The 17057-nt window shown below is 46.9% G+C and overlaps 1 protein-coding gene across 8 annotated transcripts in view; it reads left to right on the plus strand.

Annotated features, from left to right (window-relative positions):
• Positions 1–17057, plus strand: part of TENM4 (teneurin transmembrane protein 4) — an 854243-nt gene that overhangs the window by 799581 nt on the left and 37605 nt on the right. For all 8 annotated transcript variants that reach the window (XM_061407667.1, XM_061407664.1, XM_061407669.1 and 5 more), the window contains 2 exons: positions 616–770; positions 7262–8139. In XM_061407667.1, the coding sequence (XP_061263651.1) occupies positions 616–770; positions 7262–8139 (1033 nt within the window). The remainder of the gene's footprint in view (positions 1–615; positions 771–7261; positions 8140–17057) is intronic.

A 17057-nucleotide genomic window follows, 5' to 3' on the forward strand; every position in this document is an offset into this window, starting at 1 on the left:
AAATAACCAACGAAACTAAAATAGTAATAGAGAACTCCCTGGCGGTCCAGTGGTTAGGACTCCACACTTCCACTGCAGGGAGCCTGGTTCAATCTCTGGTCAGAGAACTAACATCCTGCAAATTGCATGGTGTGGCCAAAGAAATTAAAAATTAGAATAGAATAACATCAAATAGTAATAGACTAGAAAAGCGTGAGGGATGATTGTCCTGGAAGAAAAGAAAAATTACTGCAATCAAAGGGATTTGATGATTATAATTTCAGGTCTTCAGAAGTAGGTTAATTTACATAGTCCATCATTTGACATTGAAAATGTTCCTCCTTGCCACTACCTCTAGTGCTTAACTCCCGGCAGTTATGAGTCCAGGTTTTGTGGATGACTGAGATGATAGGTAAATATCTCCAGAGGCAGCAAGGTAGAACAACCAGAGGCCTGTGCTTGATCCCCTTTGTACAAGCCCTTGGGCAGCTGTCTTCAGAGAGGGGATGAATGTCGTAGGGAAGATCTAATCAAATCATAGAGGAGATGTGCCCATCACCCTGCACGTTTCCCTGAGTACGCGGGTTGTTAACCACCTCTAAGGCTGGATGTCCTGTTTGGGCTTCTCCACCCCAGGCATCACAGTGGACAAGTCGGGGCTGATCTATTTCGTGGACGGCACCATGATCAGACGCATTGATCAGAACGGGGTCATCTCCACCCTGCTGGGCTCCAACGATCTCAGTTCGGCCCGGCCCCTGAGCTGTGACTCTGTGATGGATATCTCTCAGGTAAGGAGGTTTTGTCTGCTGGGGCCCTGGGTCAGCATGCTTGTCCTCTCGTGGGCACCTGGCTTGCCTGCTGGCTGTTCGTCTTTGTGTTGCACAAGGCTTGTGAGAACACTCTTGGTGCAGGGCCTCTTAAGAGCATTAAGGACGCATAGGTGAGTCCAGCACAGTGTGGGGCTCTGGATGGTCACCATCAGAGGTGACAAGTGGGTGACACAGGAAGACCCGGAGGGCTGAAGAAATCTGCCCCATGCAGCCCTCGAAGGCAGGAGAGCCTCATACAGTGTAAATTTAAATCCGTAACCTCATGAACTCACAGATACTTGAACATTGCCTGTTCTCCCTCTAGGCTGTAAGCTACGTGAGGACAGGAATTCTGTCCATCTTTTCCTCTGCTGTAACCAGGGTGCCTGGTACACAGGAGCACACCCAATACTCGTTTGTTGATTAATTCATTAGTGGATTGATTGAATCCCATCTTTGCCACTCACCAGCTGTATAACTTTAGACAAGTTGCTGAGGTCCTCTGAGCCTCGCTTTTCATGTCTCTAAAATAGGAGTAATTGATGTTGTCCTGGCAGGATTGCCTTGAGAATATGGAAACAATGTATGCAAGAGCTCCGAGCACCACTCGGCGCTCCGGAAGGGCTCACTAAACAGAAATTCTAGTCCCGCTTTCACAGAGGAGGTGACTTTGCTAGCTTGTGAAGGCTGAATAGGAGTTTGTTGGGTGGCAGGAAGAAAGGAGACATTTCACACAATGGAAACTGCGTGTGCAATGGCACAAAGGTGTTAGTGGGCCAGAAACATTCAAGGAACATTGGAAGATTGAGCACTGAGGACAGGGTTCGTAGAAGGAAGAAGCAGGAGTTGGAGCTGGAGTGTGTTTTGCAGCCAATAAGGAAAGGACTTACCTTACCACACCAGGGTTTGAACCTCAGTGAGTGGGCTCCAGGAGCCCCATGTAGACCCAAGAGAGACACAAGGTTCTGGCTGCTGTTCTGCGTGTCCCTAGTTTGTCCTACAGTGACTTGAGAAGGGATGTGTCCTTTATTGCTCAATCCTTTAGTAGAACCTGGCTGGCGCTGAATCAGTGAATATCCATCTTGTCAAGATTAGCAAAGCCAGAGATACAAGGAGGTTCAAATCACATTAAATTTGGATTTGGTGTTAGCAGTGGGCACACTTGGCTTTTTAAACACCCTCACTTCTAGGGGAGCCTGCATACAGGCCCTTTGCCACTCACTGCCAACCTGCTGCCTGGGTTCAACAGGTGACGGAGGCTGGGAGGCTCCCCGGCTCATGCCCGCCCCTGCTCCCAGCGTGTCGCCGAGCCCCTCACCCGGACCTCAGGGCTGCTGCCGGCCGTCCCGCAGCTGCGTGCTTCCCTGTCCGGTGCTGGTGTGGTTTCCCTCTGCACCAGCTACTGATTGTTATGCTCCCAAGTGGGAATTTGTTCTCTGCCACCCGTCTTTCCAATTTGGCAGGCTTCCCCTTGCTGGCTCGAGGGTTTCCCTCTCCAGTCTGTGAGCAAGCTTGATTTACCCCGTCAGGAAGCAGCCACAGCCTGAGGATGTTACGTCCAAGTCTCTTCAGTTCTCCAAATGGGCCCTCCACCAGCCAGCACAGGGTGCCGAAAAATTTCAATCCACACGTTGGAAAATTGTGTAGCTTTAGCTGGAGGTGCTGCCAAGCAGCCAGATCAAAGTCTTGGAAGACAACTGGCATATTGTGGAGGGGGAAAAAAAATCCACGCTTAAATTCAGAAATCCTGGACTGAAATCTCCATGTCCCTGGTCCTCACCGCCCTCATCCGAATTGAAGCACAGGATTCTTTTTACCACACTCTCTGACATAGCCATAAACTCTTATACATGCATATGGGAAGGGGCCTGGCTTTCATCCTCAGAGCTTCCTCTATCACAAACACGCAGCTGCTTTACTGTGCTGTGTGGAGCAGGGAGGTGAGGCAGAGAAATGAGAAACCGCTCAGAGGTAAGAATGCAAAGGGATTATCATTACCATCTTTCTAAATTCCATATATATGCATTAGTATACTGTATTGGTGTTTTTCTTTCTGGCTTACTTCAGTCTGTATAATAGGCTCCAGTTTCATCCACCTCATTAGAACTGATTCAAATGTATTCTTTTTAATGGCTGAGTAATACTCTATTGTGTATATGTAGCACAGCTTTCTTCTCCATTCGCCTGCTGATGGACATCTAGGTTGCTTCCATGTCCTGGCTATTGTAAACAGTGCTGCGATGAACATTGGGGTACACGTGTCTCTTTCAATTCTGGTTTCCGTGGTGTGTATGCCCAGCAGTGGGATTGCTGGGTCATAAGGCAGTTCTATTTCCAGTTTTTTAAGGAAACTCCACACTGTTCTCCATAGTGGCTGTACTAGTTTGCATTCCCACCAACAGTGTAAGAGGGTTCCCTTTTCTTCACACCCTCTCCAGCATATATTGCTTGTAGACTTTTGGATAGCAGCCATTCTGACTGGCATGGGACTCTGTGGGTGAGGGCGAGGGTGGGATGATTTGGGAGAATGGCATTGAAACATGTATAATATCATATGTGAAATGAATCACCAGTCCAGGTTCAATGCATGATACAGGATGCTCAGGGCTGGTGCACTGGGATGACACAGACGGATGATATGGCGAGGGAGGTGGGAGGGGGATTCAGGATGGGGAACACATGTACAAAAAAAAAAAAAAGAAAACTAATGGAATGAACAAATTCTTGTTAGAAATGTGAAGAAAACCTTTCATGGGTGAAAGAAAATTAGGCAAATGGCATTAACTTTAAATTTTGGGGGGAAAAAAAGCCATAAATTAGAAAACTTTTCATGTACTTTAATGAATTTTAAAATAAATCAAAGTGATTGAGCAGAAGTTTAAAAATAAGAATGCAAGGAGGAGAACCAGGGAGCTCTCTTGGATTGAAGACCAGGTGGGAGGAGAAAACAGAGGGAGGCAGAGAGTAGAGACGTAATGGGAGGTGCTGCCATCTGTCCGGAGCATCCATTCAGAATCAGGCATGAGTTCTCAACTTTGCAGCCTGCAGCCACCACAGACACTGAGTATCATCACCCTGTCCATAGTCCAAAATGATTTCCTGAGAACGTACTGTGTGCAGGCACTCTTACAAATGGGGACACAGAGATGGATATGACAACTTTTCTTGTTTAATTGTCACCGTAATCCCACGTGGAGTCACAAAGAGTCGGACACCACTTAGCGACTGAACAACAACAATAATCCCTCAAGGTAGGTATTGCATACCCCATTTTATAGATGGGGAAACAGACTTGGTGAAGGAAAATGTGATTATAAATGCAGAGCTCTGTGCTAGGTTCCCTCAGGGGTGCAGAAAGGAAATTTTTTTTCATGATATCATGTAAAGCATTTTGAACTTCTTTCCCGTATGTAGAAGGGGGTAATAAATATTACATAAGAGCCCCACACAGTGTCTGGCAGCTAATAATGGGCTGTAAGTATTCATTCTCTTTGTAATTTACAAAGAATTTCCTTGTGCATCGTCTCGTTTGATCCTCACGACTACTCATATAAGATTTATTAGCACCATCTACATATGAGGAAAGAAATTCAAAGCACTTGTGTAACTTGAGGAAGGTCACACCTGTGGTCACTGGTGGACTAAACTAAGAAGTAAAGTATCCAGACCCCCAATCCCTCCCTCTCTCTATGCCATTCACCAGTCAGTCATTCGTGCATCCATTCCATGATCCGTTTTTGCAAATGACTCTGCAATGAGGCAGTCAAGTCAGGGAGCTTTAATAAAGGCACAGCATGCTCTGGGGGAGGGGGAGGGAGCTTGATTCCATCTCAGGATGACAGAAGTGCGAGCTGGAGGGGAGGGACCTCAGAAACTGTAATGTCCCTCCGTTCTGGTGATGGGAAATGAAGCCTCCACAGGGTCATCGCTAACAGGGAGGTAAAATCAGAGCAGCATAGGTACTTGGTCCAGAACCATCACACACGCACCATGACTCCAAGCGCACTTCTTTCGCCTTCTTTCCTGGGTGGCTATGTGCACGTGTGCACGCAGGAGAGAGTAGGAGAGGCTTGTCCTTCCCTCCTCCCCGCTTCCTCTCCCTCTCCCTCCCAGGTTCCCCCACCCATCAAGGAGCCGTCTTTTCATCATAATGACAGGCAGAAAGGTCTCGGCAAGCATGTCCCCAAGGCACCACAGGGCCAGAGGGCATAAAATATTTAGCAGCCAGTGTTGACAAGAAATGGGCTTTAGGAAATTGAAAATTCCCCTGTCACTTGAGAGTAAACTGTGTTCTTGATGCAGCCGAAGGCAGCTGTGATGCTGTGCTCCGGGGAGTGCTGGGAAGTGTGAAGGGAGGCAGCCCAGCCGCTGGTGCTGGCGTTGCCTGGCGCCCCCTGTGCTGTGGGGCAGAGGGGGCCCAGGCCGGGGACGAGGGAGCAAGCAGACCCTCGGAGCAGTGCAGCTGGCAGGGCCTGCTCCGTGCTGAGAAGGGCCCTGAGCTCAAGGGCCAGAGGAGGTGGCCACGTCTCAGAGGTGTATTGTCTTCTGGGGTTTCTTTTCACTATAGTCAACTCCCACTTGCACATTGCAGGAAATATAAAAAATTTTAAGTGACAAAGAAGAAAGTTAAAATTCCCTCTCCTCCCAATACCGGTTAACATTTCCGTATATAACCCTCAAGCTTTTAACCCCGCTTCTGTCCATCATCTATCTACTTTATTGTTGTCTGGTTCCCCCAGTTGGGATCACACTGTGATTACAGATCTTCAAACTGTTCTTTCTACTTAATACATAGCAAACATCCTCCCGTGTCGTTAAGTATCCATCTGTGACGTCACTTTAACTGCTGCACAGAGTGCTCTAACCTGTGGGTGCGTGAGATGGACTATAATTTCTTCGGCCAGGTCTCTGTCATCGAGCATCTGGGTTGGTTCCAGCCTTTCAGCGTTATTAAAAATGGCTGTGATAAGCACCTCTGTAGTCAGGGGTGTACAGTGTAAATTTCTGGAAGAGAAATTGCTCACTCAAATGTGTAACATTTATTTAAATAAGCCCCAAGTTGGATGGAATGTCAAGGACTTGTTGGAGGCTCAGGATCCTAAGGCGAAGAGTCCCCAGCATTGGGGTGGATAAGGCAAGTGCAGGCAGCAGCTGTCCGCCTACATGCATTGTGGCTGGATCTCTCGGGGAACACAGCTGGCAAAGGGCTTCCCTTAGTGCCAGCACCTCCCAGGGCGAGATACCTAACACCCCAGCCTCCAAGGCCACCAAGGCAAGAAAGAGTATCCTGACCTTAGACCTGCCAGGCTGCAGTCCCCTGCGTGCCCACCTGCAGGCCAGCCCGCTGTGATCCCTGCTGGCATCCTGGCCTGGCTCAGAGGAGGCTCAGACCTGGGGCGCAGGACCTCTGAACCCTCCATTCCCGTAGCTGACGTTGTTCATCTCTCCCAGGTGGACTTGTTCTCTGAGGTACTAGAAACCATCGTATCACCAACTTCAATATGCATGTGCAGCAGCCTCCGAGGGATTTTGTTGAAATGCCAATTCAGATTCAGTAGGTTTGGGGTGGGGCCTACCATTCTGCTATACTGACCAGCTCTCAGGCGATGCCAACGCTCTCAGGCCAGAGATCACCCTTGAAGGAGAAAGATCCAGTTTTGATTCCCAGGCACATATTAGGATCATCCAGGATGCTTTTGTGCCTTTCCCAGAGCTCCATACCCAGGGATCTAACTTAATTGATCAGAGATGGAATTTTAGCGTCAATACTTTCTTAAATCACCACGGGTCCTTCCTGTGTAGCCAGATTTGAGAATCACAGGTCTGCAACTATGTCAGACAGGGGCCAGGGTTGCATTCACTTTACATCCCCAGCCCCTAGCCATGTGTTACTCCATGAACTGAGAAATCCTCTGCCATGAGTTTAGCAACAATTCACGTAAGATCTTCCTTAAGCCTCTAAACAACTTCTCCTTCAGCCTCCAGACTCCATCTGCCTTCCCCTCCCACCTCAGTAACATTAGCTGCCATTCTTTGAGAACTTCTGAGGGGGTCAGACCCTCGGGACTATTGCCATTACTTATCTCACAGATGTGGATATTGAGGCTCAGAGAGGCAAAGTAACTTGCCCAAGGCTGTAAGTGAGGGAACGGGGATCTGAATCCAGGCGTGTCTGACTCGAAAGTCTCTCTTCTCACCTGTTCCTTTTGTTTGTTTGTTTGTTATCCCCTTCTCTGGGTTTTGTCAGTCTAACATAGACCATCAGATGTCTCGGTGGGGCTCTCGCATAGTTTCTGTCTGATCAGGGGCTGATATCTGCGGGTGATAACAGGCTGCTGCCTGCTGATCAGGCAGGACTGCCTGTGCTGGCGTTTGGTCCACTCTACAGCGACCCAGGGCTCTACAGGGTGTGGGATGATCGGTGGTGGGCACCTCGCCAGGCATCTGAGTGTCTGTGTCTCCATCATCAGGTTCGCCTGGAGTGGCCCACAGACTTAGCAGTCAACCCGATGGACAACTCCCTCTACGTCCTGGACAACAACGTGGTCTTGCAGATCTCTGAAAACCACCAGGTGCGCATCGTCGCCGGGAGGCCCATGCACTGCCAGGTGCCCGGCATCGACCACTTCCTGCTGAGCAAGGTGGCCGTGCACGCGACCCTGGAGTCGGCCACTGCCTTGGCCGTCTCTCACAATGGGGTCCTGTATATTGCTGAGACCGACGAGAAGAAGATCAACCGCATCAGGCAGGTCACCACCAGCGGAGAAATCTCACTGGTTGCTGGGGCCCCCAGTGGCTGTGACTGTAAAAATGATGCCAACTGTGATTGTTTCTCTGGAGATGATGGCTACGCCAAAGACGCGAAGCTGAATATCCCATCGTCCTTGGCTGTGTGTGCTGACGGGGAGCTTTATGTGGCCGACCTTGGGAATATCCGAATCCGGTTTATCAGGAAGAACAAGCCTTTCCTCAACACCCAGAACATGTATGAGCTGTCCTCCCCGATCGACCAGGAGCTCTACCTGTTTGATACCAGTGGCAAGCATCTGTACACCCAAAGCCTCCCCACGGGAGATTACCTGTACAACTTCACCTACACCGGGGATGGTGACGTCACGCTCATCACAGACAACAACGGCAACATGGTCAACGTCCGCAGAGACTCCACGGGGATGCCCCTCTGGCTGGTGGTCCCGGATGGCCAGGTGTACTGGGTGACCATGGGCACCAACAGCGCACTCAAGAGTGTAACCACACAAGGACACGAGTTGGCCATGATGACGTACCACGGCAACTCTGGCCTGCTAGCCACCAAGAGCAATGAAAATGGATGGACAACGTTTTATGAGTAAGTGTTGGGTGGTTTTGCTTCATGGCCGCACTGTAGAATTAGAGGTAAACTGATGAAGCGTTCATTTATGGATGTCTTTTATTTTAATTCACTTGAGATGCAAACCATGACCGATTACATGTTCTGCATGTTAATAACCCAGATGATTACTCCTAGGAAGGAATATGGTGTAGGAGGAAAGGCATGAGCTTTGAAGTCAGAGAAGCTGGGCCTGAATCCAGCTTTCCCTGTGGACTTAATCTCCCTAGGCCTCAGCTTCCACGTCTGTAAAATGGACTCACTACAGGGAGGTGACATAGACAGAAAATACTTGGTTAAGTGTCAGCAATTGTCCACATGATCCAAGTCCACATCTTTTTTTAAAATTAATTTATTTTTTATTGAAGGATAATTGCTTTACAGAATTTTGCTGTTTTCTGTCAAACCTCAACATGAATCAGCCACAGGTATACATATATTCCCTCCCTCTTGAACCTCCCTCCCACCTCCCTCCCCATCCCACCCCTCTAGGTTGATACAGAGCCCCTGTTTGAGTTTCCTGAGACACACAGCAAATTCCCGTTGGCTATCTATTTAACATATGGTAATGTAAGTTTCCATGTTACCCTTTCCATACACCTCACCCTCTCCCCATGTCCATAAGTCTGTTCCTATGTCTTTCTCCACTGTTGCCCTGTAAATAAATTCTTCAGTACCATTTTTCTAGATTCCATATATATGTGTTAGAATACAGTATTTATCTTTCTCTTTCTAACTCACTTCACACGTCCACATCTTTATGAATCAAAACTTTTTCTTTCACTTTTAACATTTTGGATGGAATTTATGAAGTGCATTAGACGCCTCCCTTCTCATTATACAGTCATAAATCTTTATTTTATGAGTCAAGGTCGTTAATAAGAAACAAGGCATTTGATGCTGCCAAATTGATCTCAGAGAAACAGCAGTGTGAGGTCCTGAAGAAAGATCTCAGCTCCCTGCCCTGGGATTGAACCTGGGTAGCCTGGATGAAAACCAGGAATCCTAGTCACTAGAAAACCAGGGATTAGAGGCTAGAAGTACAGTGGCCCTGACTCTTGCCGCAGTTTGAAAGCAAGAATGTTTCAAGGAGGCAAAACCTATAAAAACAGAAAGTTTATTATTAGAGACACAACATAATGTCTGGGAGAGCACACAGGAAAAGAGTTTGTTTATCTGACTCAGAAGCAGGGCAGAGATACACACCCAGAGAGAAAGGGTATGGTCATCCTCTGTAATGAAGAGGAATGCGGTAATTCAGAGACACACATACGGAGACGAGTGTGGGCATCCTGAATGAGGAGGCGCACAGTAAGAAGGTATTTAAATCACTTATCTAGCATCATCCTTCCTAGTCTTGGTTTACTTTTGACCGATTGTCTAGTTTCTTTCTTCACCCCTGACTGGTCGGTCCTAGGACCCTCCCCAGGATGCGTGCACAACTTTTCGCTAAGGTGGATCCCACCACAGAGGCCTGTGGGTGCATATCCACACTTACGGGGTAGGGTCCCCTCCCTTTCGACCCCCGAGGAGCCTCCCTGCGCGTGGGCAGGCAGGGAGGTCGTCCTTGACCTCAGGAGTGGGCCTCTTACCGCTTTGCTTTAGCAGAGCTCAGGAGGTCGTCCTCGGCCTCAGGAGTGGGCCTCTTACCGCTTTGCTTTAGCAGAGCTCAGGAGGTCGTCCTCGGCCTCAGGAGTGGGCCTCTTACCACTTTGCTTTAGCAGAGTTCAGGAGGTCGTCCTCGGCCTCAGGAGTGGGCCTCTTACTGCTTTGCTTTAGCAGAGTTCAGGAGGTCGTCCTCGGCCTCAGGAGTGGGCCTCTTACCGCTTTGCTTTAGCAGAGCTCAGGAGGTCGTCCTCGGCCTCAGGAGTGGGCCTCTTACCGCTTTGCTTTAGCAGAGCTCAGCTTTTGCCACTAGCTTTGTCCTTGGAGTGTCTGGGTGAGAACAAAGCTTGAATTTTACTCTACTCGACAAATAGCGGGTGTCTGTCCCGGGGGCCCATCTGTCTCCTACCTCGATATGAAGCTAGTTCCCGGGAAATGAGGCTATAGACCCGTCCATTCCTGCCTGAAGTGATTCTAAACAGCTCTTTGCTCCTGGGCCTAATCCTTAGTTTTACCACCTCCTCCCTCCATGTGGCGCTATCGTATCGTCGTTTCGGCCGACTTCAGTAGCTCGCTTCCCTTCTCTTCATCCAGGGTAGGGGTTCTTAAATGTACGTGTAGTCAGAGAACCAGACATTCAGCTTATTATAATCCTCACCAAAATTAAATATGTATATTATATCTCCAGGGTGTTCCTCTATGAGGTATTTTAATGAATAGACTTGTAACATCTATTTCTACTTAGATCCTTTTTTAGCTTCTTTTTGAGGTTTTAGCCGTGTTCCACACAACTGAGACTGTCAAATATTAGACAAGTACATGGGAGACAGGGAAGGAACTAGCCTAGCTGCCCATCACTGATGGGCTAGGGACTGTATTACTGCATTCAGGCCACGAATCATCTCTGGAAGAAACAGAAACGGAGACACTGAGGCTCAGAGAGGCTCATTTGTTCATTATTGTCTAGTGAGACCTCACAGAACAGGGGTCACAGCCCACATCTGTCTGATACCAGAGCTCACGCTCCTGCAGCTCTGCCCTGCTGCCCCGTGTGGAGTTTGTTAATCCCAAATGAACTTGAATCTTTGAACCCTAAGTTTTTCTCAACCTTGATCAAGCATCAGTTTCTCACAGTCCTAGAGATAGCTCCCAAACAAAAGGAGCTATCATAGATTTTTGAATACAATTTGCACCAAAAAAGAAAAAGTCACAGCAGTTTGTACAAAGTTCACTGGCTAAATTCCCTTCTCCATACGGGCACCTTGTTAATTACAAAAAAAAAAGACAAAAATCCAGGAAAACAGCAATTATCTTGATTAACTCATCGAAATGGAAATACATTAAATAATTCAATTTTCCCCCAGTTGCCCAATGGAAATCCCTTATACATTATTTAGCCAATACAGGGGTTTCTTTGTCAGAGCAAGTCGGTGCCCTCGATTCATTCTCAAGGTCACTCCCTCAAATCGAAGACCAAATGCTTACACATCACTGCAGCCCTTACTCTCAACCAGCCCTGAAATTGAAAAGCATTTCCTACACCTCTACCAGCAAGGATCCCCTGCCCCTCTCCCTGTCTTCCTTGATGAAATTATACAGCCATATTTGATGGTTTATGAAGAAAGAAAAGTTAGTACCATCACTTTTTAGAAAATTGCATTTGGAATTCCAAAGTATCTACTTCATAGCTGTATTCAGAAGCAGAAGATAAAAGCCCTAAAAGAAAAAAGTGAAAGTCACTTTTTTTGAGATCCAACTGTGTACCAGGCTCTTTCTCATTTAATCTTCACAGCAACCTCAGATGGTAGAGATTATCAGTCCTGTTTTTTACAGATGATCAAACCCAGGCACAGAAAGAGTAGGTAACTAGTCTAAAATCACACAGTGAGAACTGAGCAGAACCAGAACATACGCCCACGTTCTTTCAACTACACTGATTGGGTTCACCTAAATTCTTTGTAACTTATCTGTATGTTACGGACTAAAGTTGTATCTGTTTCATAGGGATAGTCTGGGGTTCAAATTTTCAGTGAGATAAAATATGGAAATCAATATCGGACTCATCATAAGTACTCAAATGACAGCAATTGTTGTTATTATTATTTCAAGTAACATTAGTATTAGCATTTCAAGCAGTAGCTAAGTCGCTTCAGTCGTGTCCGACTCTGTGCGACCCCATAGACAGCAGCCCACCAGGCTCCTGCGTCCATGGGATTCTCCAGGCAAGAGTACTGGAGTGGGTTGCCATAGTATTAAGTAATTGCAGAGATGTTGTTTGGGCATGTAAGGTATTTACCTGGCAGCAGTTGCGAGTCAGCTAATCAAACAAACAGACCAAAGTTGTAATTGAAGTTAGTAGAAATTAGAGGAGGGCTTCCCTGGTGGCTCAGATGGTAAAGAATCTGCCTGCAGTGCAAGAGACCCAGGTCCGATCCCTGGGTTGGGAAGATCCCCTGGAGAAGGGAATGGCAACCCACTCCAGTGTTCTTGCCTGGAGAACTCCATGGACAGAGGAGCCTAGTGGGCTACAGTCCATGTGGTCACAAAGAGTCAGACACGACTGAGCGACTAACACACACATGTGCACGCACACGCACACACACACACACACACACAGGAATTAGAGGGCAGATCAGAAGAGCAGACTCAGGTGTCAAGTCTGAGGGATGAAGGTATGAACCAGGAAAGGGGTCAGATTCCTGAGAATACCCAAAATGAACGGGAAAGAGTTATACAGGATGGGTCCAGGAAAAATGGTTCAATTCAGGTTGTGAACATAGCAAGGATACCAGATACTTATTTTTACTGGACATTTGCCATGTGATTTCAGGAGCAATCTGGCTTCCAGACCTATGTCTCAACCAGACAGAAATAATGCCTGACCTACCCCATTTTAGGGCTATTAGAGGGATCAAAAGACTAAGTACATGCTGAAAGTGAAAATGCTTTGCAACCTTTGTTGCTCCCAAGAAGTTATGGTATCAAAATTATTATCATTATGGTATTTCTCAATACAGATTTGGACAGATTTTGCCAGTGCACATTGCTCCAGTGAATTTCCTACTTTTAGGTCCATGGGGCAGCTTAATGGATTCCAAACCAAAATGCTCTAATACTTAAAAAAAAAAAAAATCAGCCCAGGCTTGCCTATAACACAGGCTATTACTGAAACAAATTTTAAGTTGGCTTTATCGACCCTCTCAACAGATTAATACATCCAACATAAACATCTCACGTGTCAGAGCAAGCAGCTTGACTTAAAGTGTTTATAATTCTGGGGAATCGAGGATCCTTTTCTTCCCTCAACCCAGAGATCTGCCGGTCGGAAACCTAAAAGGGGTCTGTAATGCTTTCATCTCTAGCATGTGGCAACATTAATTTCAGACTTGGGCTTCTGGGCTGGTGGCATTTGCTGGCTAAGAAAACGGCCTGACAAAAGGAGGCAGGTTCCAAAATTGGCTTATTAGATGGGCGTGAGTAAGTTTCATAAGGCAAGTGGCTGTGGCACTCAGAGCCCTGTGACAGCTCCCATCACCCTTACGCTCAAGCTCTCTACCCTGAGACCCTAATTAATGCCTCTCTGTACACGCTTGGGGTTTGCCAACTAGGAGGTGTTCAGTAATTATTTTATGAGTGAAATTTACATTCGGGAGGGAAGGGAAATCAAGAAGGGAAGGAAAAAAAAAACAACATGCTGTCCTGAGAAAAATGCTGGGTTTCCATCGCAGCTACAGTACTGTCAGTGCTCCTAGCAGGACACGGAATTCAGTTCAAATGGTTCCAGTGAGGAGACCTGGCTTCCCATTTTTGCTTGAGGACAGAAGAGCCAGAAAAGGCATTGTTCCTATCCTTACAGTGAAAATAAGCCAGACAAATGGCAAATGCATGAGTTTTCCTTGAACTCCTTCTCGGAGGTCACAAGGCAGCCAAGTGGACAGGCCTTTTACAGAGTGTCACATCAGAGACAAGATGTGGGTGCCAGCTTCCCTGGGGTGGTTGCAACTGCTGTTGCTGCTGCTAAGTCTCTTCAGTCTTGTCCGACTCTGTGTGACCCCATAGACAGCAGCCCACTAGGCTCTGCCGTCCCTGGGATTCTCCAGGCAAGAACACTGGAGTGGGTTGCCATTTCCTTCTCCATTGCATGAAAGTGAAAAGTGAAAGTGAAGTCGCTCAGTCGTGACCGACTCATAGCGACCCCATGGACTGCAGCCTACCAGGCTCCTCCGTCCATGAGATTTTCCAGGCAAGAGTACTAGAGTAGCTTGCCATTGCCTTCTCCGGGTTGCAACTAGTCCCTGGGGGAAAAAAGCATTTAGCTTGGGGAAATTATGAAGACTGAATGTGTCCTGGCAGGAGAGTATGTAGCCCTTGGAGGCTGCAGAAATTGGGAGAGTCCACATTCTCCAAAACTTTTCTCCACAAACCCCAGCAGGTAGTACAGAGAAAAAGTAGGAAAATAATCCCTTGTGGTAGACCTGGAGGAGGGGTACAGCAGCTGCTAAGGGAGGGGGTGCAACTTTCTACCTGCTTCACTCAGATCCTTCTCACCTGATCTCCCATATGGAACAAAAGCCTTAATCTGTGGAGAGGACAGTGAATGCTAGTACTTAGGCCCTAAGGGGAAAAAAATTCTAACTACTGCTGGAAGAGAAGCAGGAATACTTAATGGGCCCAGAAGAACAGCCCAAAGCGGGCAGGAGCACTGAAGAGGCCACACTCCTGAGATTCAGGGATACATGCAAATATTGATATAAGTTTGAGGCTCAATGAGAACAAAAGAGAGTTCTCTCAAGCTTACCACCCACCACTGCTAGCTAAAAAGCTAAACATAACAATGAAAAGTGGAATACTACTGGGAAGGAGATAAGAAGAATTTGTTGCTAAGTCGTTTCAGTCGTGTCCGACTCTATGCAACCCCATAGACAGCAGCCCACCAGGCTCCCCTGTCCCTGGGATTCTCCAGGCAAGAACACTGGAGTGGGTTGCCATTTCCTTCTCCAATGCATAGAAGTACAAAGTGAAAGTGAAGTCGCTTAGTCGTGTCCAACTCTTAGCGACCCCATGGACTGCAGCTACCAGGCTGCTCCGCCCATGGGATTTTCCAGGCAAGAATACTGGAGTGGGGTGGCATTGCCTTCTCCAATAAGAAGAATACAGGAGCCTAAAAAGAGACCCTTTCTAAGGCTGGGCACAAAGATGGGACCTAAAACTGAGAATAGAGTAGGCACATTGGGGAAAAAAACCCTCTGGCAAACTAGTTTCACACACTAAATACAAGATATTGCTGAAGGAATGTAAAGCCTGTGATGCATTAGGGTTAGCCGTAGAAGTAACACATTTCAAAGCCAGCCCAAATCCTAACTAAATTAACTTAAACTCTCTCACTAAAGTGCAAGCAGGAGAAAACTCATACCCAAAATCTACTACCTCAATCTCTACTGTGCTACACAAGATGTCACACTTTCAACTGAATCTACAAAAAGGCAAGAAAAAGCAGCACTCTCCCAGGAGACAAAGATATCATCAGAAGAACACTCAGATGTGACACAGATGTTGAAACTGTATCTCAGGAATTTAAGGAAGATTATGTAGAGAATCCCCTGGTTGTCCAGTGGCTAGGACTCTTCATGCTCACTATGAAGGGCCCAGGTTCAACCCCTGGTCAGGGATCTAATACCCTGCATGCCAGGCAGCTAAAATAAAATACTGCGGTGGAAAAGGTGGACAGCATGCAAGATCAGATGGCTATTTCAGCAGAGAAATGGAAACTGTAAGAGAGAATCAATTGGAAATGCAAGAAATGAAGAACATAGAGGTGAAAATTGTCTTTTATGTCAGTAAAGTTGAGATAGCTGAGGAAAGTAGATAGATCAATAGAAATTATCCAACCTGAAACACAAAGAGGAAAAGAAGAAAGAATATAGAATAGGGCATCTAAGAACTGGGGGACATCAACCGCTCTAGTATACATTTAATTGAAATTCCAGAAGAAGACAGAAAGAGCAAGGCAGGAGAAACATTTGAGGAAATAGTGGTTGAGAACTATCCATATGTAATTAGACACCAAAACTGGAGACCCAGAATCTCAGAAAACACCAAGCAAAATGAGTACATACACACCCACAGATACCTATGCATATCATATTCAAACTGCTGAATACAAAAGAAAAAGAGAATCCCGAAAGCAGTGCCATACAGGGCTTTTTTTTTTTTTTTTTTTTTTTACAAAGGAGCAAAGATAAGAATCATAGCAGACTTCTCATCAGAAGAAGAAATTTGGAAAGAGAAATACATATAAACTAGAAAACAGAAGGAAATGGCAACCCACTCCAGTGGTCTTGCCTGGAGAATCCCAGGGACGGCAGAGCTTGGTGGGCTTCCGTCTATGGGGTCGCACAGAGTCGGACAGGACTGAAGCGACTTAGCAGTAGCAGCAGAAAACAGAAATGCTAAAAGAAAGAAGAAATCTGTCAACTCAGATTTCTATATCCTGCAAAGAAAACATCTTTCCAATGAAAAAATGGTGTAGAGGTACAGGCAAGAATAAGGTAACCAAGGAAGGACGGTGAGGCACCCAGGCACTAAACACACTGAACAACCATTACCAACCCTCAGGCTGAAGGGCAAGGCAGGGAAGTAACAAGATATTGTTACTAAAGCCCAGTGGGAGTTGCAGCCGTGTAGAAGGCGTCTGGTAGGAGCTGTAATTCGGGGTGGATGCACCCATTATTAGAAATACAGGACCAAGAGAGAGAGAGAGTAGGGAAAACTTCTCCTCTTGACCTGCAGTCTCTCACCACTGCCTACCATTGGCTATACCCAACCAGAAGCAAGCCTGCAAGGGAGGCCCCAGGGATGCAGTCTGCAGAGGTCAGCCTGTCAGGGCACAGGGAAGGGTAGAAAATGAATCTGAGGAGGGAATGGCAGAGCAGACAGCGTTCAATCCCAGATCTACCTAAGAACTTTCTAGCAGATGCATGGCCTCGAATATAACATCAATGAGAGCTCAGACCTACAGAGGTAGGGTGGGCCAGCTCTTAGAAATGCTGAAGGCTACAATTCATTGTTGGGAGTTAATTCTATGGGAAATGGGCAGCAAAGACAAATTTTTATTGCAGAGCCAACAAGGAGCCTGCCTCTGCTGCAGTTTTGGAGTAGCTACTGTTTAGAGATGCCGCTCTGTTACAGAGACCTAAGGTCAAGGGATCTGTTGGTGTGCATGGGCTGTGAACTATAATTATTCACAGAGAATACAGTGGCCATTTCCTCTTGTTGATGATGGTGGTGTTTGG

This window comes from Bos javanicus, chromosome 29 (genome assembly GCF_032452875.1).
Source record: "Bos javanicus breed banteng chromosome 29, ARS-OSU_banteng_1.0, whole genome shotgun sequence".
NCBI classification, from domain to species: Eukaryota; Metazoa; Chordata; class Mammalia; order Artiodactyla; family Bovidae; genus Bos; species Bos javanicus.